This window comes from Pungitius pungitius, chromosome 4 (assembly GCF_949316345.1).
Source record: "Pungitius pungitius chromosome 4, fPunPun2.1, whole genome shotgun sequence".
Lineage (NCBI taxonomy): Eukaryota > Metazoa > Chordata > Actinopteri > Perciformes > Gasterosteidae > Pungitius > Pungitius pungitius.
Genome location: NC_084903.1, coordinates 14,060,239 through 14,082,168, shown reverse-complemented (window position 1 = coordinate 14,082,168; position 21,930 = coordinate 14,060,239). Strand labels below are relative to the sequence as shown.

Below are 21,930 nucleotides of genomic sequence, written 5' to 3'. Positions count from 1 at the left end.
TGAAAGACTCCAGCAACTTTAGGGGACTGAGAATTTGAAAATGGTTTACATTTTCAAAAGTAACTAGTGTGGTGCGCTCCCAAAAACCCAGGCAGCATCTGGGAGTGCTTGTATTCTGTCCTTAAATGAGCAGCATCCTTTTAGGAAAAAAAGAGAACCACCATGGCAAGATATTTTATATCAATAGACATATTTATTCATAATACACAAAGGAAAAGTCATAAAATGCTCCGCAGGTAGAACTGTTAGCGTTAGCAGAATCGGACAAGCTTCTGTGGTTGATATGCTTAACAAATTTGAGGGTTTCTTTGTCTCTGTAGACGAGGGCGAGGGAATTATCCTCCGGATACACTGTCAGTAGCTGCAAAGAGGAAGAAACAAAAGTGATGACAATAATTAAGTATTGCCAACACACAATTCCATTACTGTAATCAAGACTCACCTCCTCATCCTCTTCATTAGCAACATAACAAGTAAAGCCCCCAAACTCTGACTGCCAGTCTATAAAAGAACATTTTGTAAAAGTCAATAGTTGTGAATGAATAAGTGCGTGCATGTGTGCGTGCATACTCACTCACCGGCACCGCAAAAAGGTAAAACAAGGTCCAAAGCGTACTCTGCACGTGCTGCTTCTGCATCGTGCAGCAGAGTGTAGCCGCCATGAGACCATCGACGTAGTTCACCACAATGCACAGGTGTGCTCAGCTCTAAAGCAAACAAAAAGGTCAACACACACACATCAACAGCCGCAAAGTCTTGTGACTAAGGGAGGACACACACACCTTTCGCTCTGCTCTCATTTGCTGATGGGGATTCAGTCAAAGACCCTGTGGCCTCTGCGTTCCGTACATCCTTGCTCTCTTCATCTTCAGTGTCACTGTCATCATCCGCAGGACACAGGTAATGCAATCGAAGGCCGGTGTAGTTGGAAAGAAGCAGGAAGAAAGCTTCTGAACAAAGCAGCTCCCAACATGCACTCACACACTGGGGCAGTGTATCCAGGGAGGCCACTTCATAGCATCTAAATGGGTATAAATACAGGATCTGTAATCTCAAGTCTTAAAACATGCTCTTTAATAATGTCAGAAACATGTCGTACCTCTTGTTAGGGGGTCCTCTCTTTGCCCACTCAATCTGGCTGAGTCGCAGTGCTTCTTTCACCTCCCTGAACTTCTCTTCCTGAAGACAAACACTATCAACCGACAGAAACAGGTGGTTACGTCGAAGGAAGAAAAGAACAAGTGAGAAGATACCTTGAGAAAATCTTTGAGCTGAATTTCAGAGCTGTCCTCAAATTCCTGCTGGATCTGCTCTTGGTAGGCTAAGTCCATGTACACTGGGTTGACCCACTCCAGCAGCAATGTTTCCTGTCATGAATACAAAAAACAACAAACACATGTCAGCAGGAACATAGGCTGTCTGTTAAAGGAATAGTTTGTCATTCAACGTCACTCACATCTCTAGGTAAGTGTGGGCTTCGTAAGACAGCGGGCTCTCTGTGGCGAGGAGGGCGCTCCAATGGTGGCCCGTGAAACCAGCCGCTCAGAGACAAGCGACACTTGTCCTGTGTCAAAACCTCTGACACCTGGACAAACGAAAGGCATCTTGTTGATCTGCAATCACAGCCATTTCTTCAGTGCTACAGTGAGAGTAAAAAAGGTGGGAGCGACTTCTCTTACTTGATGAAAGGAGACCGGAGAAACTTCAAAGAGGACGAGCGTGTTCAATGAGGGCACAAGAGACTTCACTATACTCTGTGGTTGGAAATTACCTGATGACAGAGATGGAAATTACATAAGAATCATTAAAAAAAACACAGAAATTCACACACACACACACACACACACACACACACACACACACACACACACACACACACACACACACACACACACACACACACACACACACACACACACACACACACACACACACACACACACACACACAGAGTGGGACACTCACTGTCTGTTGTGTAGAGATCAAGGGTTCCCCCGTCACTGCTCTGCCACGGAGGCACGAGATACAGGATAAAAGCAACACGCCTCTCCTCCAATTCATCATCATGACACAAAAGAATGTCTACAAAAAAAAGAGAACTTAACATCTGCAAGGAAGAGGAAAGGATTCCTATTTTTAACCTAAATTAACCTGAAACAAAGCTCACCGGTGTATTCATATTTGGCACAAGAAATATCCACTATGGGCTCCAGTTCAACCTGCAACACTTGTCCGAGCCAGGAGCGGAAACGCCCAAACAGTGCAGCTCTGTGGCACAAGAAAAGCATTTATGGTGCAATCCGGTTTGGTATTGAAAAAAACAATCTGGTTGACCCTTTCCTCTTGTATAAACTCGAAGGTTTTTTAACAGCATCTCCACACAGACAGATTGATGGACCGCTCAACCCTACCGTGACATTTTGTTGTGACATAAATAATGGATGTTCACAAGAGGAGGCTGTTATTGTGTGTGCATAAACCCTGTGTGTCATAGTTGTTATAGAATAACTACACGTCTTTTTTTAAAAGAAAGATTTGTATATTACTTCCCGGTAATGTTAAGTCTCAGAGGGGTTGTCTAAGATTGATATTTGACACCCAGCTCATAGCGTTTTGATTCATCCACCTAGATGTTTAAACAGTTTTTGCTGCTCCATAATTCAACAATAACATTATACTTTGTAATTGCTTTGAAGGCCACAAGATTTATGCTGCTAGTCAACAACCCTTTGGAAGTAAGAAAAGGTCCTTCCGCTTTTAATAATTATCACCAGGTGAGCTCAGTGCATTTCCCACTGAGCTCCCAGCACAGTCCTCCCATGCTTCATGTTAATGCAGTCAGAATAAATAGGCTGAATGAAGACACATTCATTAGGAGGCAGATGTGATATTGGCCCCACCTGGTGGAGCAGATAAACTTGTCTCCAACCACTGGGCCAACATCAGCATTACGGTTACAAAATTCCTAATTTACAGAAAAAAACTTGTTTTAAAAACGTTACACTTAACAACGCAGACAAATACTGAAGACAAAAAACAATTTTTGCCTTTTCTGTTTGTATTGAGCCTGCTCACTTTTGTCAGGTATGAAATAAGAGATCACTCAAATGGACAATCAAATTGGATGTTTTTCCTTTTGCGATAGAACACAGAGTCAAAACCAAGATATAATGGACACTAACACAACAACTTGATTGAGTCAATGGGTTTAGGTCATGTGTGATTAGGAACTCTTGACCTGTAGCAAGAATAGGAATAAAAGCAAGTTGTTAGCATAATGACAAAAAAATCTTCCTCTTCTCAAAGAACACTTGACTCAGCGAGACCAACAATTAGCCACACTTTCACAGTGTATAACAATACATTAATAATCAAAGTACACCGAACACAAGTTGTTGTTTTTTTACCTCAGCCCCGAGATATGTGGCTCTGTTCTCTTCTTCAAGTCGTCTGACTGTGTGGGAGCATGAACAGAGTGAAGATGTTAAGATAATGACACAAAAAACAGGAATAAATCAGTTAGAAAGTCAGCTTATGAAGACCTGTTTAAATTTGTATAAATCATTTGACTTCTCATGGAAGTTGAGATCCATCAGTTCTCTTTGCAAGTTCTCCACGAAGGTCTCGCTGCCAAGGAAGTTCTTGATGATGCAGTGAGGGAAAGGGTGGCAGTCCAACTCCAGGTCTCCTTCACATAATTAACAAAAGATCTTATTTAAACCCGTGAGTTTATTATTTGTCTAATTATTATGTGGACAAATAAGTCATTGCTACTTGTGGAAAAGCTCTGGTAAACAAGTTTTTTAATAAAGCGACAGTCAATAAATCTAACTGAAACCAAATATTATTTAATAATATAATATATACTTTTTCCACAATGCACATCTCTATCGGAAGGAAAATATAATCGAAATCAACCAGATGCATGAAATAATACCAAAAGAACCGGGAGGAGAAATGTCTCTACTTAGTCATCCCTCTCTCTCTCTCTCTGGCGGTAAATACTGTCGTTTAGAAATCAAGCGGGATGGTCTTTAAATATAAAAAACAATAATAAAATGTGCAGCTGAAGATCATTAAGCAGTTCAACCTGGCGGGTCTTGTCAGTGCAGCACTTCTCCCGTGTCAAGTGTATTTGTTTTGTAATGTAGAAACATGACTTTATAAAGTCGGTGTTTCGCTGCTGCCTCACCGTGGCTGTGGGAAGTCCTCTGGCTCCACGCTTCCTGCACGCTCCTCTTCACCTGCTCGTCTTCTACGAGGGAACAGAGCTCAGCGGTTTCCTCACACGTCGTCTTGTTCTTCCTTTTCTTCTTCTGGTCAGTTTTCAGGCTGTCAGCCGCCCGTCGTCTGGACGCCATTGTGGAGATCTGCTGGGATTCAAGCAGGTAAACACGCAGCTTGACAGTGCATTCAGACTAGTGACGCGTGTGGATGACGTGTCTGCGGCGACGCGGGGAAATGACGTTTTGGAAAAGAGGACATTTTTGTCATGCATTTAGACTCGCGGGCACTACTGGGAACTAAAGGGTAATACTTTCTTGTTAATTGTTATTTTTCTGAAAACCCGGAAGCCTTGAATATACTAAATATATATTTTTCTCTAAGTAACGATTGTCATTTTATTTACTACCTTACGGTAACGTTATATAGGGTAGGAGTTATATTGTTATTACTCTTTTAGATTCTTATTTTTTATACAGATAATATTGTGTAGAAGAGGGTCTACATCCAACAGCACCTGGATTTTGCCTAGTGCCCATATTGTATTAGTATGTTTGTATATCTTCCAACTATATATTTCAGCGCAGAGAAGATCTTTGAGTAGCCTTGATGCATGACTTGTATGTGTCAATTCTGTCTCCTACTTGCAGCTATTATTTAATAAATGTCCCGTTTATTGATTTTACACCAGTGTCGAGTAAGCAACCCCCTTGTAGTGACTTGTACTCAAATATCTTTACACGTTCACTTGATGGCAATATAAATAAAAAAGCAAAACCTATATGAAAACATTTATAAATTATTAAAATGAAAAACAGCATCGTTACATGATAAAACGAACAGGACACCGCAAGGATGTAGTTTGTTTAATCAACATTGGCCTTGAACATAAAATCTGATTATTTACGGTACTACAGACTTGTATTCTACAAAACATGCAGTTTCTCAATGTAAAAAAAAGACTGATTACATTTTCATTATCTTCCAATAGTATAAACATCCCTGTTAATTGTCCATATGTCTTGCATGAAAAGCTTTTCTTTTGAAAGATTAGCTAAAGATGAGATGTATTTTTTTTCTCCACATTGTCTCATCTTCATTCACACAGGACTGCACTCACAGAGACAGCCAGACGTACTTCTGTTCACTCAAGTTAGTCGTAAATGAAGTTGAACCTATAAAAAGATAATTATTAAAGATTCAGTTAATGTTAAGAGATCATTTACACAATAACGGCAGTTGTCTTTTACAATTATTTCATTTTTAGTGTCTTCATTTTTATGAGTTGGCCAGAACTATGATGGCAAAATACTGGTAACATGTGTGAGATTAATGTAAACACCATATTTAAAATACTCAAAACAAACATGTATGCAATACATTTGTTTGATCTTAATGATACAAAATGTGTTGGTCAATGAAAACCTCTATAGGACACCTTTAAAAAGGACAGTGTGTAGGATTTAGTGGTAGACTGAAGTAACGTGAGCCACTGAATGCTAAACTGTGTTAACATGGTTTGCGATTACTCACCCTTACCAAATCACTCTACTTTAGGAGAACCAAAGTCAGACGTCTGCTGGTGGTACCTGGATTTGCATTTGCTGGCTCAAGAGCGCCCAATTTGAATGTTTAAGAGAACTACGGTTTGCTTTCGGGCAACTTAAAAATACCAGTGTTTGGTTTATCTGTTCAGGGCTACTATAGAAACACGGATTCCGCGAAGAGGACCGGCATCCTTCAAGTGCTCATTTCGAGCCCAAAAAAAAAGTCTTAGTTTGAAGTAATGATACACAACAGAAACATTATTTCTACTAATATATCTGCAAAATGCTACACACTGGCCCTTTAACTAAGAATTAGGAGGGGTTGCCTACTCTGAAGTATTACTCCAGCCTCATTTTATCATTCTTTGCAATATATATATATAAAAATATGTCTTTACAATAAGACCGTTTTAGGTCATTTAAATTCAAAATGTCTCAAAAACTCACACCTGAATGTGTGACTGGGCCATTGGAAGGGCATGCAATGTGGATAAAATTGACATACTCCTGCATACTGAACTTCATGTGTTTTTTATCTTTATCTGCAGCCTTCGAAACTTTGCAAATATAAACGTCTTTAAACCAATGTGCTTTCACTGTTATTTGGTGTTGATACAAATGTTTATTATGTTACATTTCAAAACATGAACAATACAAGCCGATTGATTTGTTAGAAAAGTTACAGGGTATACAGATTTTGTCAGCGGTTGTACATAGCAAATCCTTGGTACGGACAGTTCTTGTGATTTCAATCCCACTGTTTATAATTAAGCTAATGACAGTCAAAAAAGAAAAGAAAAAAGAAAAATACAAGGGTTTCAGTTCAATTCAGGCTAGTTCCACAATGACATAAACTATACCTGCTCAAAAGCTGCGGAAGACTGGAAATGATTGGTCCATATCCAGGAGCGTTGTCATACAGTTCAAACAAAGGTGCTGCCACCAGTTTATAGTTCTTGGGGACAGCAAACAGCGCTGTAGAAACACAAATCACAGGTTTCCAAACAAGAACCAATGGCACAAAGCAACATTTATCCACATGTCTCTTCTACATTTATTTTTTACTAAAAATCAATGTAAACAGGCAATCATTTCACAAGTAATGCCGTTATATACTGACCTTTTTCCTGCAACTGAACCAGGAATAGCTTCTTATGCTCCTTGGGTTTGGTGATGTGAGCTGGAATATACGGATACTGCAAGACAAACATCATTGAATCAGTTCACTTCAGTGCAGATATAAGCTACATTGTGACTTAAACAACATCAGCTTTCAATTCGAAATGCATTTCGAGGTTTCCACCTGAATGAATGAAATGGCTTAATCACCTCCCATTTGTTAATACCACACTGCTTTCCATTGAAATATTGCAAATAACATACAAAAATGGTTTATTCAATTAATTGACCTCCACTAACCTGTGGAGGCTCAAAGTTTGGACGCCACCAGTTGCCGATACAGTCGTCAATAACCCAGTCTTGCTTCACGCCATCTTGCCTTCCAAGGATCTAACGTCAAAACAAAAATGAACATGTGTAAACTCCACAATCCCCACGGCACCAAGAAGCTTCACAACTGTGATGTAGCCACCTCGGTCATCAGGCGTTTCAGACCCTCCACCTCATCTTCTCCAGGACTCAACTCTCCACCGGGCCTGCAGGATGGAAGCAAACCATTAGTTCGGTAAAAAGAAAAACGCTTCCACTGCTTCCCAAAGGAGCCTGTGAACATCAACTACTCACAGTTTGAAGAAAGTGGTGCCCAGCTGCAGCAGCAACACGTGAGGCAGCCGGTGTTCATGGACAATGAGGACACCCTCCACTGTCCTCCGCATTCCCATTTTATCAAACTCTTCACGCATCCGCTGGAACCGGGCCGCCACAGAGCTGTCCTTCTCGTACAGAGGCTCCTTGGTTCCAAATGTGTAGTTGGTTAGAGGGTACCTGGAGTACACACACACACATATTAAACATGTGGATCAGAATTCAATATGGTGTTGGGGGGTATACTCTTCAATGTTCTAGGCCTGCAAAAAACAATTACTTAAATTTGATTCTACCATCTATTGACCAATTAATTTTCGCTTTAAACGGTGAAAAATAGCAACTCAATAGAATGCAAATAAAAAAAACAAAATTCACGAAGCCAAGGACTGCTTGAGTTTATTGACCAGCGGACTAGAAAGAAAAGAAAGTTTCATATAATAGAAAACAAATGAAACCAGCATACATTCCCATGGGAGAAGCTAAAAGGTGTGGGGTATTTTTTTTAATCATAAATGTATATTTAAAAGCAAAATTCCTGAGAAATTCTTGGAGAGCATCGAACTGGTTCGCCGATGCATTGTCTATCGTTTGACGTGATCCGTATCCGTGTCGCAAAAAAACATTCCCGCCCCCTCCACTAACAAAAAAATGATGAAGGTGGCGAGGCCACACCGTCGGTCTTCGTCAACTAACTGAACGGGCGCCCCTTTTATCCACCGACGCGATGCGTGTATTTAACACACGCGCGGACTCACAGGTTGATGGTCCTCTCCAGGGAGAGCGCCTTCGCAGGCCCGCTGATGTATTTGTTCCCGAACTGAACGGCTCCGCCGCGCGGCCAGCCGGCGGCCGAGCGGCTGGGAGGCGCGACCGACATCTCTGAGGCGTGCGCGGCGAGGCTCGATCCTCCGGCGAATGAAACTCCGGTGGCGGTGTTGTTTCGCAACGAGCGGGGGGATTATCTGAATAGCCGAAGAGACTGTTCACACTTGTGTGGACTATCTCTGCGAACGGGTTTCTCCCTCGGCCGTCGTTTCCCTCGTCGGTCCTCCCTTTTCCGGGGGAAGTGCGTTTTTCTGGAGGGTGTCTGCGCCAGCGACCCCTGCTGGTGTGGATGGTCCGCGTTTGATCAAACGGCTTAAATGTATGATGCGTGTTTTTGGTGTAAATTGAGGGTTTTATAAGAAAAGTGCCTGTTTTTTGTCTTTATAAATCAATGGCACCTAAAATAAAACTCCCTGTGCTTTAATTCACTGTCATGCCAGAAGGTTTTCATTTGCCAGGGTGTTGGCCTCTCATCTACAACAGGTATGTCTCTTTAATACTTGAACCCAGAAGAAGATTAAATTATTAAAGAACAATTTAAGAACAACATCAAACACACAAGTTAAATAATGTATACGGGCTATAGCCTGAATAGGAAATATGCAACTCTTTTTGGAAGGATTTGACTGGCTGATAACTGAAAAATTAATTTGGATAAAAATCATTTCCGATGTTATTTGAGCATTTGTGCATATTCTACCTGGTCCATTGCAAATTTACGTAAGTTGATATTAGAATAAATAAAATGTATTAACATTTCCAATCCAAAGAGGCTTAAATTAATGTCATCGTGAGGTTCATTCTTGAGCTTTGCAACAGACAAAAAACCTTCACTCAAGGTCTTGCATATAGTCCTCCTTAGCAGATGGAGTTTGCTCACGCTTCTCTGGCACCAAATACCATTATTGAACGGTGGCAATGATATAACCAACTGTGATAACAACTGAGATATCTCCATGGCAACCAAAGAAGACCATGGGCTCCCAAATTAGCAAGCAAGTGTACCTTGAGTGAAGATTTTCCTGTAAGAAAAAAAATGAATTTCTTAGAATTAATATATTCACTCAAAAAAGGGCAAAGGATCTGTTAATTCAATATTCCATTTAATATTCATATGTCTCTTATCCATCTATTGTAAACATGGTGTATTTTACCACAGTACTTTTCTTATGGTACATAATCATACGTGCAATGCAAAAAATTTGAACATAAGTTAAAAAAGGACAAAGACACTGCTGGAATTGTTGATTACATCACACCAAGGGGATCTCAGTCATTTGGTCCAGTGGCGCACCCTTTGTGGTGTCCTGCTGCAATGTGGTGGTCCCTGTAGAAAGTGCCATGGATCATCTCCCCCCCCCCCCTTAACCTTAACTGTTGCCTCTCCTGCACCGTCACAGTAGTTGGTCCCGTGTTCAGCAAGTTAAAACATTTTAGTTACTCCTCACCCTGATCTTGTTTTTGACCATCTATCTCCTCCTTGTTCCTGCACAGCTCACCATCTTTTCCTGATGCAGGTTCCACCATTCCAACTTCTGATTTTATTATGTCTTCTTCAGGTGTCACACTTTCGTCCTGCTCTTCCTGTAGCATAACTTCAGTGTTGGCAGTGAGAGCGACTATTTCGTCTTTGTTTTTGTTTTCCTTCCCGCCGTCGACAACTTTCTTGCACTCATTCATCTCACTTTGCTTGGTCTTTTGAACCATCTTAAGCTTCTCATCTGCTGTTGAGAGACATAAACCACAAACAACTGCATTTAACATGGATGTTAAGGCAAAGCATTACATACAAGGCGTACTCACAGAAGTCAAAGTTTACCTGTGCCATTTTCTGCAGGTTCTACACTGGGTCTTTCTTCAGGAGATGTCTGCAAATCTTGATTGGTATTATCACTAGAAATGGCTGGACTCGTCAAATGGTGAGCAGCAGCACTCAAGTTATCAACAGTTGGTGTGAGAGTGGTGTTTGCGTCGTAGGTAAACAGCGGGTCTGCGTCAGTCATAAGTGGGGAGCAAATTGCAGCAGCATTAGCTGAACTGGTGGTGGAAGTGGTGTCTGCGCGGTATAAACTTGTGGCGGTGGAGGTGGTGTCAGTGGGGTTTGTTTCACTGGATGAAGTGGAAGGAACAGAGATTTCAGCAGGGCTAGGAGAGGCTGGGTGAGGAATGGTGGATGTAGAGAGAGAGTTCAAGCAGTCGGTGGATGCAGGGCTTGTGATTGTGATGGAAGAGGTGGAGATGTTTGTAGGAAGGGCAGAAGGGGTCAGAATGGAGGAGGAAGTAATGGAGGCGACAGGTGAAACCACAGTTGTAATGTAAGGACTTGAGTTCGGGGGTGGAGATGTTGTTTCAGTGACCAATGTTACGGAGGATGAGACTGAAGTGGCATCCTTACGACCTTCAGTAACTGAGGTGGCGGTGGAAGACACGCATGGGGGCATCTCTGATATGCTGGTGGAGGGTGACGAAGCTGTAGTGATGGCAGAAATAGCTGCATCACCACAAGCATCAGGAGCAGCGTCGACCAGGACGACACCATTTGACTTTGGGAAAGTCAATTTAGTTGACAGATTTGTTGCCAGTGTGGGAACTGAACTTTCATGGCCGGGAGCAGAAATTGTCTCCAGCGTGGAAGCGACAGAGAGACTTGGGGCAATGGACTCGGAGGAGGCGTAAGTGACAGAAACAGTGGCGGGGGGCTCCGTGGGTGTAGTAGTGTTTGAAAGGGTTGTTGGAAAGGTGGAGGTGGGCAGTTCAGGGGTAGTACTATTAGCTTCAAGGACAGGAGGCTTGCTGTCAGGCTCTGTTACATTGGTGGGGGTTGTAGCTGCTACACTGGGGTCAACAGAGTTGGTGCCCATATCCGTATCAGAGAGAGGAACAGTACTTGTACTTGGGGTTGAGTCGGTGACTGACTTTGCGACCGTGGGTACAGTGGGAGTGGTGGGGGCATCGAGTGTGGGAGCAGCAGGCGTAGATGAAGCTGCAGCTGGACTCACTTTAGTGGGTGTGTTTGACTCCCCTTCCTGTATTCGGGCTAATTCATTCTCAGGTGTGTTGCGACCAGATGTTGAGCGGGGCGGACCCGGTTTGATAACCGGCTTCGGGAGCAAAGCGGGTTTCCCAGCTGACTCGTGTGCCGAAACACTTGGGCGAATTTGATGCCTTGTATCTACAGAAAAAAAATGATGTATTTGCAATTATTTAGTCCGTCAGAGACATACTGTGTGAGAGGGTTCGGTCAGTGTTTGAGCTTTACCTGAGGACGCAGACATTGTTCGAGGTTTTGTGAAAGTAGGAGGGGGCTCAGGTTTGCTGTCAATAATAGTACCTAAGGCACAATTAATTATCTATTATGTCACTTTAATAGATTGACAGCCATTTTATCAGCCCAAAAGACATAAGATAAAAGTTGTCCGTGTTAAAAAGTCTTGCCTTTTAATAAAAACAATTCCTCAACTTCAAAGATTAATAAAGATTTTAACAATGCAAAAAAACAGTTAAATCACATTAATGTAGAAATAGATAGATAAGAGACACACCTTCAGACTCTGCTTTTTTCATCTCTCCCTCTTGATTCTACGAGAACGAAGGAAGTATTTATTACTATTGCAGATTACAGTACATACATCTCTAAAGTTAGACGTGCACATTCACCCACCTGTGTCCCCCCTGGCTGGGCTTTGGAAACTCCAATACGTTGAAGCATAAGATGGAGTTTCTGCTCAAAGCTGTGTTGGCCTTCGAGCTGTTTCTGAAATGAGCAACAGCGGCGTAGTGAGGGATTCTTAAAACAAATCGACTCATCTAAATGCACATATGACTAAAACTCTACTAGCACCCACCTTTGAAGTGTTTCTTGCATTGGCAGTCCCTGCTGCTGCTGATCCAGACAGCAAAATGAGAGATTGGGACTTTCCCTCTCTTAGAGCTCGACGGGGAGGCACCACTTCACCCCTCAGCTGAGCACCAGGGGTCTCCTGAACAGCCGACTCTCCAGAAACAGCACCAGGATGTTCTTTGGCTTTCTCCTTTTCATTTTCCTTGTCGTGTTCCTTGACGCGGTCCTTATCCTTCTCTTTCTCAGCTCTGGTGACTTCCCTGAGCGGGCGGATGAGATCAGCGATGGAGGTCTTTTTTGGTCGCCCGTCCTGGCTGGTTTCTGATTTCAGACCTCGTCTCTTTTTGAGTGTAAAGAAATCACCAAGCTTCCTCCTGAGGGTTTTTGTTGGCGGGGCACAGGGGACCGAGCTTGCAGGGGCGACTTCGTGCACTGTGATAGATTCCTCATCTTGATTTTCCCTATATTCAGGATAATATAGTGTATATAAAACAAATACTGCATGCATTCATTTGTTGTTGATCGATGCAGTTGGCTACACATCAAGGACCATAAAGAGGGTAATTGGGAAGATACTCACGGTGTATCAGTAGGAAGTACTCTCTTGGTAAAGAACTCTTCAACTCCTTCATCCACTCTCCCCATGAGCTCAAGGACTTCATTGTCACTCTCAATAATTGTCTCCTAATTACACACAGACACAGAAAAAAAATTTACCCCAAGGATCAAACAAACTTCAAAAAACACACACACTCTGGAACTATTATTTATTTTTCTTCAATAGGTGGATATTGTTTTAAATCTTTCATCTGATTCTTCTAACCAGCCCCATGGGAGTCAATTTCTCAGTAATGTACAATTTGGGGGCGGTGTCACTGGATTTTACATCCACAATGAAAGCCAGATAACTCATTTAGCAGGATGTAGGTAGTAATATGATATTAAAACCGCAGTTGTATTTGGTTACATCATCCTGATCTGTAGCCACAATGGCAATAAAAACCAGAAGGTTGACTCCAGAACACACATTTGGCAGAAGTCCTGGATACCTGATATCCTGTCTGGGGAATTGCTTGTATTTCGTCTCCCTGGCCATTGCCTTCAAGGGAGTGACTGTTTGTCGACAGCCTAATGGCTCCATGACAACACCACCAGCTCAGTGGAAAATAGGAGATGATCACACACATATCAAAAGGCATTCGGGTTTTTTTTAGTGCGAGAAAGGGAAGACATTCAGAGGTGCCGCTTGCTGTTGTACATTGTCGTGATGCTATTACACACAGAAAATGCCAAGTGTGTGCTTATCAAACAGCCGGTGACCGGTACAATGGGACTCCCTCATTCAAGCAGGGACCAAGCATCGTTTGCAGCGCACCCCCTCCATCCTTCCCTTCCCCCTGCCTCTCCCCTCTGTACCCTATTACATCTCTCTTCATTCCCTCCCTTCCATTTTCTCTCCTCACACACACACACACACACACACACCACCTTTTTCACACTCCATCTTTAAAAAAAAGACCTCGCCCATCCTCCTTCACGGTACCTGTGGTTTGCTGGGACGATAGTTCAGTTTCTGTCGGTGAGGTCTCGGTCTGCTATGGGTGTAGTGCCTGAGCGCTGGTCCGCCCAACGGCAGCTCCATTGGGGAGACACGGCACGCTGTTGCCGTGGAGCTCTGTTGCCGTGGCTCTGTTGCTGAGGCACGGTTGCTAAGAGCTCGAGCAGGAGCAGTATGTAATGCCTCCACTGAGGTAGGAGGGGCCCGGCTGATTAGACTGACAGATTTGACATCAGATTCTTGGACCCCTCCCCTTCAAGAGGAAAACCAAGAGAAAATAATGGTGATAAAATAAGAAGAGGCAGAGAGATGAAGGAATGGACATTTTATTTTCAACCAGGCATCCTGGTTTTGACAAGAAAATACACAAAGAGATGCTGCAGCCAAAATATCTAAAATGAACAGAATGTTCTATTGGGTTATGTAACACATTAATAATTTATTTAATATGCGGAAACGAAATGCTGAAATTCAAAAAAAGTCATCTCCTCAGTGACAGACAAAATAAAGAGAATGTTAGGTACCTAGCCTTGGTATTGAGCTGTACAATTTGCTCAGAAACCATTAAATAAAACATGAGCCTACACCCACAAGCACAACTTTCTATGTATATGTCTTAATTATACTACTCCCCTGGGTGCATATTAAAGGAGTTTCATGGGAATTCTTTTTAAATATTTGATATTTAAACCAGGCAACTCAGTTGCCAGTTTGAAACTATTTGATTCAACTGGATCATGGCTTTGGTAGATATGAGAAGGTGTTTAAGATTAAAAGATTGACTGCCAAATCTGCACAATTTCTCTATCAAGATCATCTTTTTTTCTGTTTTTCTGTGAGCACTGTTTCCTTTCTAAGAAGGTTAACTCTTACATAACTTTCTTTACACTTTTGAACACACGGTTTTCCCCGCAGAGTAATATGGCATCAGCTATTTTGGTCTGGCAGATACAGTAACAGGCATATGGTAGTAGGCAGTACAGGTAGATTGTAACATTCCCACTCACACATAAAATATGGAAAATCAAAATATTTGAATTTAAACTGCAGTAACAAAATCAGAATGCTGGTGATTTTAATAGGATTATAGCGGACAGTGTTCCTGTTCAATTAAATTTAACATTTAATATATTACTTGTTTTGTTTGAATTATAATTTGCGTTATATAGAAATACTTTTGATTAAAACGTCCTTCCTATTTTTAACAAGGTAAGAAATAATCTGTAACCTACTACATTTATCTGACAGCACATCCAGGGCCAAGACGTACCAAGAAGAACTGTTATATATGTAACTTACATCCAAAGCAGGAGGGCCCAACATCTTACTTTTCTCCACTAGCAATGATCTATGGTAACATTACAATTTTAGCTTGTATCAGTTTTATTTTTCAAAATGTTGGTGGCAACACACTGCATATACAATTGTGCAACAAAACCATACAATTCATTGAGGTGAGATGTGTTAGACCTGCACCACACCTAACTTACACCATCCACACTGCCCTCTTGTGACAGATTTTATGAATTGCTAAAATCAACCAAATTACATGTCAACTCAATTTATATGCGACGAAGTTCCAAAAGTCACGGAAATAGTAATCTGCCCCAAAAAAAACGAATCAACAAACCCCTCAGTTTAGTTGGTAACGTCGTCATTTCTCCGTTGGCCACGCCCACTCTGGAATTCAAATCTGGCGCCCACCCCCCCTTTCTCGGCTCGACCCCTCCCCTTCACTCCCTCGGCTGCCGTGGACGCGCAGCCGCAGTAGCAGTTACCGGCCGCCATTTTGTGTAAGGCCCACTCTCCCTAAGCGGGAGAAAACTATTAGTGCGGACGCTCAGAGACGCACGGACGTTTACGGCGGGACGGAGGGGAACGACCCCATGCAGCGAACATCCAGCTCGATATAACCGAGGGAGGAAGCTTTCGGGAGTAAGTGAAGTTGTCGCTTCTCTTCCGAACACGGAAACGTTTTTGTAGGAGCCGTCGCCGGCCTCTAGGTGTCACGGTAGGGCTTACCGACCGGGCGGCTGGCGGGGGGTGTTTGTCTCCCTCTATCGTTATCCAAAACGCACTAAATCTGTCTATAAACGGTAACTCTGTGTCTCCATTGAGCATTTCGTTGTCGTCGTTCTGATATTGTGGGGTATTTGCACAGGGATGGTTATATTTCTTAGTATTTCTGTTTTAAGTTTGTTCAGGCCCGACGTCCATCTTATCGTGCCCTTTGTTTCCTGTTTTCAGACGCACTCGCGCCTCCCGTGTTAACCAACACGAGTGGACGTGGGAATAGTTTGTATCTTTAACGATGCGTGTGTTTTTTAACCGCAGAAATTGTGGCTGATATGGGTTCTTTTTAAAAAACGTTTGCACGTTTTTGAAACGGCGGAACGCGTGACCCCGAAGTATCGATAACGCAATCGAGCGCGATCATTGTCTCATCAACACAGGAAGACGTAACGTCAACTTTACGTTAAACGCCCGCTTTTCTGAAGTTAAACCCGTTCCTCGCTCCCCGGCTCTACCGTCTGCGGGCACTACACCTGCTGGACTCGCGCGGTTTGCTTCCTCGCAACTTTTCGTTCACTTAAGTTGTGCTCCAACCTGCAGCTGTTAGTTAGTCTGACTCGTGCTCTGCGGTCCGTCCTCATGTTTTCTTTGGTGTTCAGAGGCATGTTATTAATTAATGCTGTTGTTGGTGTATTTATATATATATATATGGTGTATTGACTGGTATATTTAGGATTGAGCGATTGTACTTCACAGGGACTTGTGGTTGGGAGTGTTTTTTTAAACTGAATGTAAGGGAAATGCTCTATGGCAAGCAGAATGTAATCTGGGTCATCAAAATAATTGTTTTTCAAATGCCTATTTCTGGAACCACCCGAATACAGATAGAAGTAAATGCAGTTCGAGTCAAATCGTTTTACAGTATGCTTTTCTAACTTTCTGTCTTCTTTATTAAGGTTGTTAACAGGCAGTTGCCATGGAGGGAGAGGTTGTTGCCATGGAGACCACACAAGTTGCTGATGGAAAGGTCCAGCCAGAGGGTGGAGAGGGCTTGATACAAGGGGCCGTCATAGCTACACATGGGGAGGTGGTCGATGACATGGGGATGGTGGTGATGGACGCTCTTGATCCGACTCTGCTGCAGATGAAGACTGAGGTGCTGGAGGGCGGCGGCACAGTGACTGTTACTGGCGGAGATGAGGGACAGATCATCACGCTACAGGTTGGTCAAGCGATAAAGTTCACTCAAATCTAAGGTTCCATTTTACGTTACTGGCCATGTTTTGATATGTTATTTTCTCATGTAGGTGGTGAACATGGAGGAGCAGACTGGAGCAGCGTTAGGTCTTGGTCAGCTGCAGCTGGTGCAGGTACCAGTGACAAGGGCCACTGTTGAGGGGCTCCAAGCCACCTATGTGGATGCATCAACTGCTAACAAGGACGCAGATCCAGTTATCTGTCACACTCTTCCCTTGCCTGAGGGCTTCCAGGTAAGGAACGATTCTGAGCAGCCCTGCATTTTGCAAAGTCTGTGGACTACTTTTGTTGTAAAAGGTCTGGTAACAATACAATGCATATGTCATCATTTCTTTTAGGTGGTAAAAGTGGGTGCCAATGGTGAAGTTGAGACCGTAGAGCAAGAGGAGATGGAAGCAAACAACGAGGAGCTTCTAGAGGTGAGGGGTGAGGAGGAGGAGGATGGGGTGGAAGAAGAAGAAGAGCCAGCAGAAGTAGAAGCCACTGTGCCTCTAGAAGAAGACCCAGAATGGTCTAAAGACCCAGACTATCAGCCCATCAGCAGTCTACGAAATAAAGGGAAGAAAGGAAAAAAGAGCCGCCTGCGCTATGGAGAGGGCAACCGTGACATGGATGTCTCCGTGTACGACTTTGAAGAAGAGCAGCAGGAGGGAATGCTGTCCGAAGTGAATGCTGAGAAAGTTGTGGGCAACATGAAGCCACCAAAGCCCACCAAGATCAAGAAAAAAGGTTGGTTTGATACATGATGCCATAAAACATGTATTTTGGATTGTGTGGAGCTTCTTTTTTATAATCGTATACTGTCATGTTCAGGTGTGAAGAAGACCTTCCAGTGCGAGTTGTGTAGCTACACCTGTCCTCGGCGCTCCAACCTCGACCGACACATGAAGAGCCACACAGATGAGCGACCACATAAATGTCACTTGTGTGGACGGGCGTTTAGGACTGTCACACTGCTGAGAAACCACCTCAACACACACACCGGTAATGCATTTTATGTTAACATTTTGCTATCGTTTCTGATAATGTGGTCTGCGGATTTTCATACCGACTGGTTGGCGAACTAACCGGATTTAAAAAATATTTGTTAGATGGTGTTGTCACTTCATTCTCTTGTCCCTCTTTCTTTCTATAGGCACTAGACCACACAAGTGTACAGATTGTGACATGGCCTTTGTGACCAGCGGTGAGCTGGTGCGTCACCGTCGCTACAAACACACACACGAGAAGCCTTTCAAGTGCTCCATGTGTGACTACTGCAGCGTGGAGGTATGGGACCACACGTTCTGTGTTAAGGACTCAATTAAGCTTTCATCTACCCTCATTATTGAGCTCCACTTTGCTCTTTTTTTATTTGTAGGTCAGTAAGTTGAAGAGGCACATTCGCTCTCACACTGGGGAGCGACCCTTCCAGTGCAGTCTGTGCAGCTATGCTAGCAGAGACACTTACAAGCTGAAGAGGCACATGAGAACACACTCTGGTAACATACTTGCTCATCAAGACGGTTTACTCCTTGTTTGAGACGACTACCTCACTAACTAAATCCGATCCCCTTTGGTGCAGGTGAAAAACCGTACGAGTGCTACATCTGCCATGCGCGCTTCACACAGAGCGGCACCATGAAGATGCATATTCTGCAGAAACACACAGAGAATGTGGCCAAGTTCCACTGCCCACACTGCGATACCGTCATCGCGCGCAAAAGTGACCTGGGTTAGTTGTTTGTTTTTTTACTTGAAGGAAATGCTATGGGTTTGTGTGTCCATGTTAACTAGGTTTCTAAGATGCATATTTCACAGCGTGCATCATTTGTTTTTGTTCACACAATAAGTAAGTGATTTTTAATTTCTTGATTTCTATTTCAGGTGTTCACCTGCGGAAGCAGCACTCGTTTCTTGAGAAGGGAAAGAAATGCCGTTACTGTGACGCTGTGTTTCACGAGCGTTACGCTCTCATCCAACACCAGAAGACTCACAAAAATGAGAAACGCTTCAAGTGTGAACAGTGTGACTACTGCTGCAGACAGGTGTGTCAAGTGGAATATGATGATGGTCTCAATTTGTCTTTATGCTCAATGACTTTATCTCTGACGTATTGCTTCATAGGAACGCCACATGGTAATGCACAAGCGTACACACACTGGGGAGAAGCCATTTGCCTGCAGTCAGTGTGACAAAACCTTTAGGCAGAAGCAGCTCCTGGACATGCACTTCAAGCGCTACCACGATCCCAACTTTGTGCCCACGGCCTTCGTTTGCAGCAAGTGCAGCAAGACGTTCACCCGCAGGGTAGGGCTGAGTTCTGATTTATAGAAGTGTGTGTTGTTGCACCCAAACCCACACACGCCTGCCTTTTTACAGAATGGCAATGAGTGCTGATGTTTATGTGCTCTCCACAGAACACCATGCTTCGTCACACCGACAACTGCTCGGGTGAGATTGAAGACGAGAATGGAACTCCTGCCCCCAAAAAGGCTCGTCGGGGCAGGAAGAGGAAGATGCAGAGCAGGAGGGACGATGATGACACAGGTATTGTAAACGTAGTAACGCTAAAGGTTTGTGCCAGACCACCAAGCAGGGCACAATTCATCATCTTAGTTGTGATTGTTCTATTCTGTAATCTGCTTGTATGTAGATTTACTTCACCTGCTTGTGTGCCTCTGCTTTGATCTGTAGAAGATGAGCTGGATGAGGTAGAGGAGGAAGAGGAGCTAAGTGAGCTTGAGGTGGAACAGGACCCACCAGTTGTCCCTATACCGGCCCCCGTGGAGCCACCAGTCAAAAGGAAACGTGGACGGCCCCCAAAGAATAAGCCAAACAGTAAGTCTTGCGACCGCAATGCGTTTAGGTTGTTGTTGTGTACGCTTCTGAGCCACATGGACTACATAGCTTCCAGCGCTCAGACCAACAAAAATCAACCCCTCCTTTTTATGTAAAAATGAATATTTTTGGCTCGTAGTACCCACATCTGACCTGAAACTGTCAACAGCGGCCGCCGTCATCCGTGTGGAGGACGAGGCCACTGGAGAGGTGGATGACATAATCGTGAAGAAGGAGGTTGGAGTCGATCACGATGACCATGAGGAGGCAAATGATGGGGCCGTAGAGGAGGTGGTGGTCGGTGGAGGGAAGTCAACTACCCAGCTGGAGGAGTTGCCCCAGGAAGAGGGGGCGGCACCGGAGGTGTCTGAGGCCCCACCGAACGGAGACCTCACTCCCGAGATGATCCTAAGCATGATGGACCGGTGATGGATTTGAGAGTCGAGCCTGTAAACACGCATACATCCATAATCACGTCTTCATTTTTAATTGTAATATAAGATTGGCTTTGTCATCATGTGTTGATGAGAGTTGGATTATTATGGATTTCCTTCCCAAAAATGTTTTTTTTTTTTTTTAGTACATTTGAATTTAGGGGTGGGCTGTAATTGGCTGCAGTATCTTTAGCTGTTATGTAGTAGGGAACTTTTTTATATACATCATAAAAACTCTTCCGATTGAGTCCATTTCTACATTCTAGTCCATGAAATATGTTTACCTTGGTAGACAGACTTCCTTAAATCTAGACTGGGTGCATGTTTTATAAATCTTGGTAACCCTCTCTTTCTAAGCCCGTTTTTATGTTTTACTCGTTTATACACCTGTGTGAGTAAAAGTTGTAACTAGATAGCAGTCAGACATAATGTGGACATGATACAACTTTTTTTTTTAAAGTAATTTGAGGCAACATTCAATATCCTATCTGGAAAGGAAACTGCTCCAGTAAAAGTTGGAGATGAAAAGCATCCTTTTTAAAGTTTGATGTTATGGAGAAAGTCCATTTAGGCCAAAGTTGTAAGTCCCTGACACAGAACTTTCAGGAAGATGATACTGCTGTTTATCACAACCACCTTTTTAACATAAGAAAATGTTACTTTTTTATTTTGGCTTGTGTTTAGTAATTCCTCTTTTTAAATCCAATTTTTTTTAAGCTTATTTGGCTGCTTATTTTATGATTCTTTCTTGCTACTGTAATGCCCTTAGATTACTTGTGTGTACCAAACATTGTCACTGAGTTCAAGAAATCAACTTTGTTTTGCAGCCATTCCACTTTAGGTCGATGTTTCTTTTTGGTGTTTCTTTTGTACCATTGGCAATGCTATGTAGCAGCTTGAATGACATTTGAATAACTGGCATATGAGAACAGAATTGGGACTTTATGGCCATTTTTTTCTTCTAAAGTAGCTGACGCTTATGTTTGAGGCTTCTGCAGTTAGATCATGGATATTTAAAATCAGTCCGTTTTGAAGATTTTAACATGTTAGAAGTACAGTCAAACCCTGAAAGAAATGGCTGGAATCAAATGTCAGTGTATTTTGCTTGCAAATCTATTTTATTAAATGGACTACTTGATATCAATGTCTCTTCTGTGACTGTGTGTGTATATCAGAATTTTTATTTAAATTTCTATATCTGTGTAGCTCTGTGATATGACTAAAAAATAATTTTCATGAGCAGAGGCTGCCTGGCTTCCAGCCACTGAAATCCATCATAGGTCATTCACTTCTTTCCTTCTACATGGAAAATACATACAGGGCCCAGTGGCTGACTGACACACACCTGCCACGTTAAAGTGAAACTGAGCACCGCTCATGTGGATCCCTCATGGTTCCCAATAGGCTCATGTAGAAAAACGGACCAACCGCACGTGACCTGTCACATGAATCGGCCTCATGTGAGAAAAGCCTGCTGGGGATAATAAAACGATCCCTTCACTGGTATTTCATTGTACGTTTGCATAATTCTTTGGTTTGTGGTGCCTTTTACTTGTTCACACGAGGTCAGTGAACATATTAAAACGCATGTCTTTCACAAACAATGTTCAAAGTCTTCTTGAAAAATAAGTCTAAGGTCTTGAG

The 21,930-nt window shown here is 42.9% G+C and overlaps 4 protein-coding genes across 8 annotated transcripts; 1 reads left to right on the top strand and 3 right to left on the bottom strand.

The window, feature by feature from the left end:
• Positions 1 to 171: 171 nt before the first annotated feature.
• On the bottom strand, positions 172 to 4,469 carry ogfod1 (2-oxoglutarate and iron-dependent oxygenase domain containing 1). The gene is made up of 13 exons (XM_037490820.2): positions 4,193 to 4,469; positions 3,543 to 3,688; positions 3,408 to 3,454; positions 2,168 to 2,268; positions 1,966 to 2,082; positions 1,680 to 1,771; positions 1,457 to 1,585; positions 1,254 to 1,367; positions 1,100 to 1,179; positions 783 to 1,021; positions 579 to 707; positions 443 to 501; positions 172 to 361 (listed from the first exon to the last, which is right to left on the bottom strand). Exons 1-13 carry the CDS (start codon positions 4,359 to 4,361, stop codon positions 194 to 196), a joined length of 1,590 nt encoding a protein of 529 aa, XP_037346717.2. The 5' UTR covers positions 4,362 to 4,469; the 3' UTR covers positions 172 to 193.
• Positions 4,470 to 5,064: 595 nt separating this feature from the next.
• nudt21 (nudix hydrolase 21) lies at positions 5,065 to 8,492 on the bottom strand. Its single transcript, XM_037490844.2, has 6 exons — positions 8,294 to 8,492; positions 7,515 to 7,715; positions 7,363 to 7,426; positions 7,191 to 7,280; positions 6,892 to 6,967; positions 5,065 to 6,746 (listed from the first exon to the last, which is right to left on the bottom strand). Exons 1-6 carry the CDS (start codon positions 8,413 to 8,415, stop codon positions 6,595 to 6,597), a joined length of 705 nt encoding a protein of 234 aa, XP_037346741.1. The 5' UTR covers positions 8,416 to 8,492; the 3' UTR covers positions 5,065 to 6,594.
• Positions 8,493 to 9,445: 953 nt separating this feature from the next.
• LOC119198017 (mucin-2-like) lies at positions 9,446 to 13,968 on the bottom strand. 2 transcript variants are annotated; one of them, XM_037454827.2, is made up of 8 exons: positions 13,748 to 13,968; positions 12,785 to 12,888; positions 12,209 to 12,665; positions 12,025 to 12,117; positions 11,906 to 11,942; positions 11,623 to 11,694; positions 10,183 to 11,535; positions 9,446 to 10,084 (listed from the first exon to the last, which is right to left on the bottom strand). In XM_037454827.2, exons 1-8 carry the CDS (start codon positions 13,844 to 13,846, stop codon positions 9,801 to 9,803), a joined length of 2,499 nt encoding a protein of 832 aa, XP_037310724.2. In that variant the 5' UTR covers positions 13,847 to 13,968; the 3' UTR covers positions 9,446 to 9,800. The 2 variants fall into 2 exon arrangements, with proteins under 2 accessions (XP_037310724.2, XP_037310715.2); XM_037454818.2 differs by having other exon boundaries at positions 9,446 to 10,087; positions 13,748 to 13,966.
• Positions 13,969 to 15,540: 1,572 nt separating this feature from the next.
• On the top strand, positions 15,541 to 21,426 carry LOC119229803 (transcriptional repressor CTCF-like). 4 transcript variants are annotated; one of them, XM_037490558.2, is made up of 13 exons: positions 15,541 to 15,697; positions 16,732 to 16,997; positions 17,083 to 17,265; positions 17,371 to 17,761; positions 17,846 to 18,016; positions 18,168 to 18,301; positions 18,393 to 18,513; positions 18,597 to 18,746; positions 18,899 to 19,059; positions 19,139 to 19,321; positions 19,432 to 19,561; positions 19,709 to 19,852; positions 20,022 to 21,426. In XM_037490558.2, exons 2-13 carry the CDS (start codon positions 16,752 to 16,754, stop codon positions 20,279 to 20,281), a joined length of 2,274 nt encoding a protein of 757 aa, XP_037346455.2. In that variant the 5' UTR covers positions 15,541 to 15,697; positions 16,732 to 16,751; the 3' UTR covers positions 20,282 to 21,426. The 4 variants fall into 4 exon arrangements, with proteins under 4 accessions (XP_037346455.2, XP_037346427.2, XP_037346445.2 ...); XM_037490530.2 differs by having other exon boundaries at positions 19,992 to 21,426; XM_037490548.2 differs by lacking the exon at positions 15,541 to 15,697 and adding an exon at positions 15,757 to 15,773 and having other exon boundaries at positions 19,992 to 21,426.
• Positions 21,427 to 21,930: the final 504 nt, after the last annotated feature.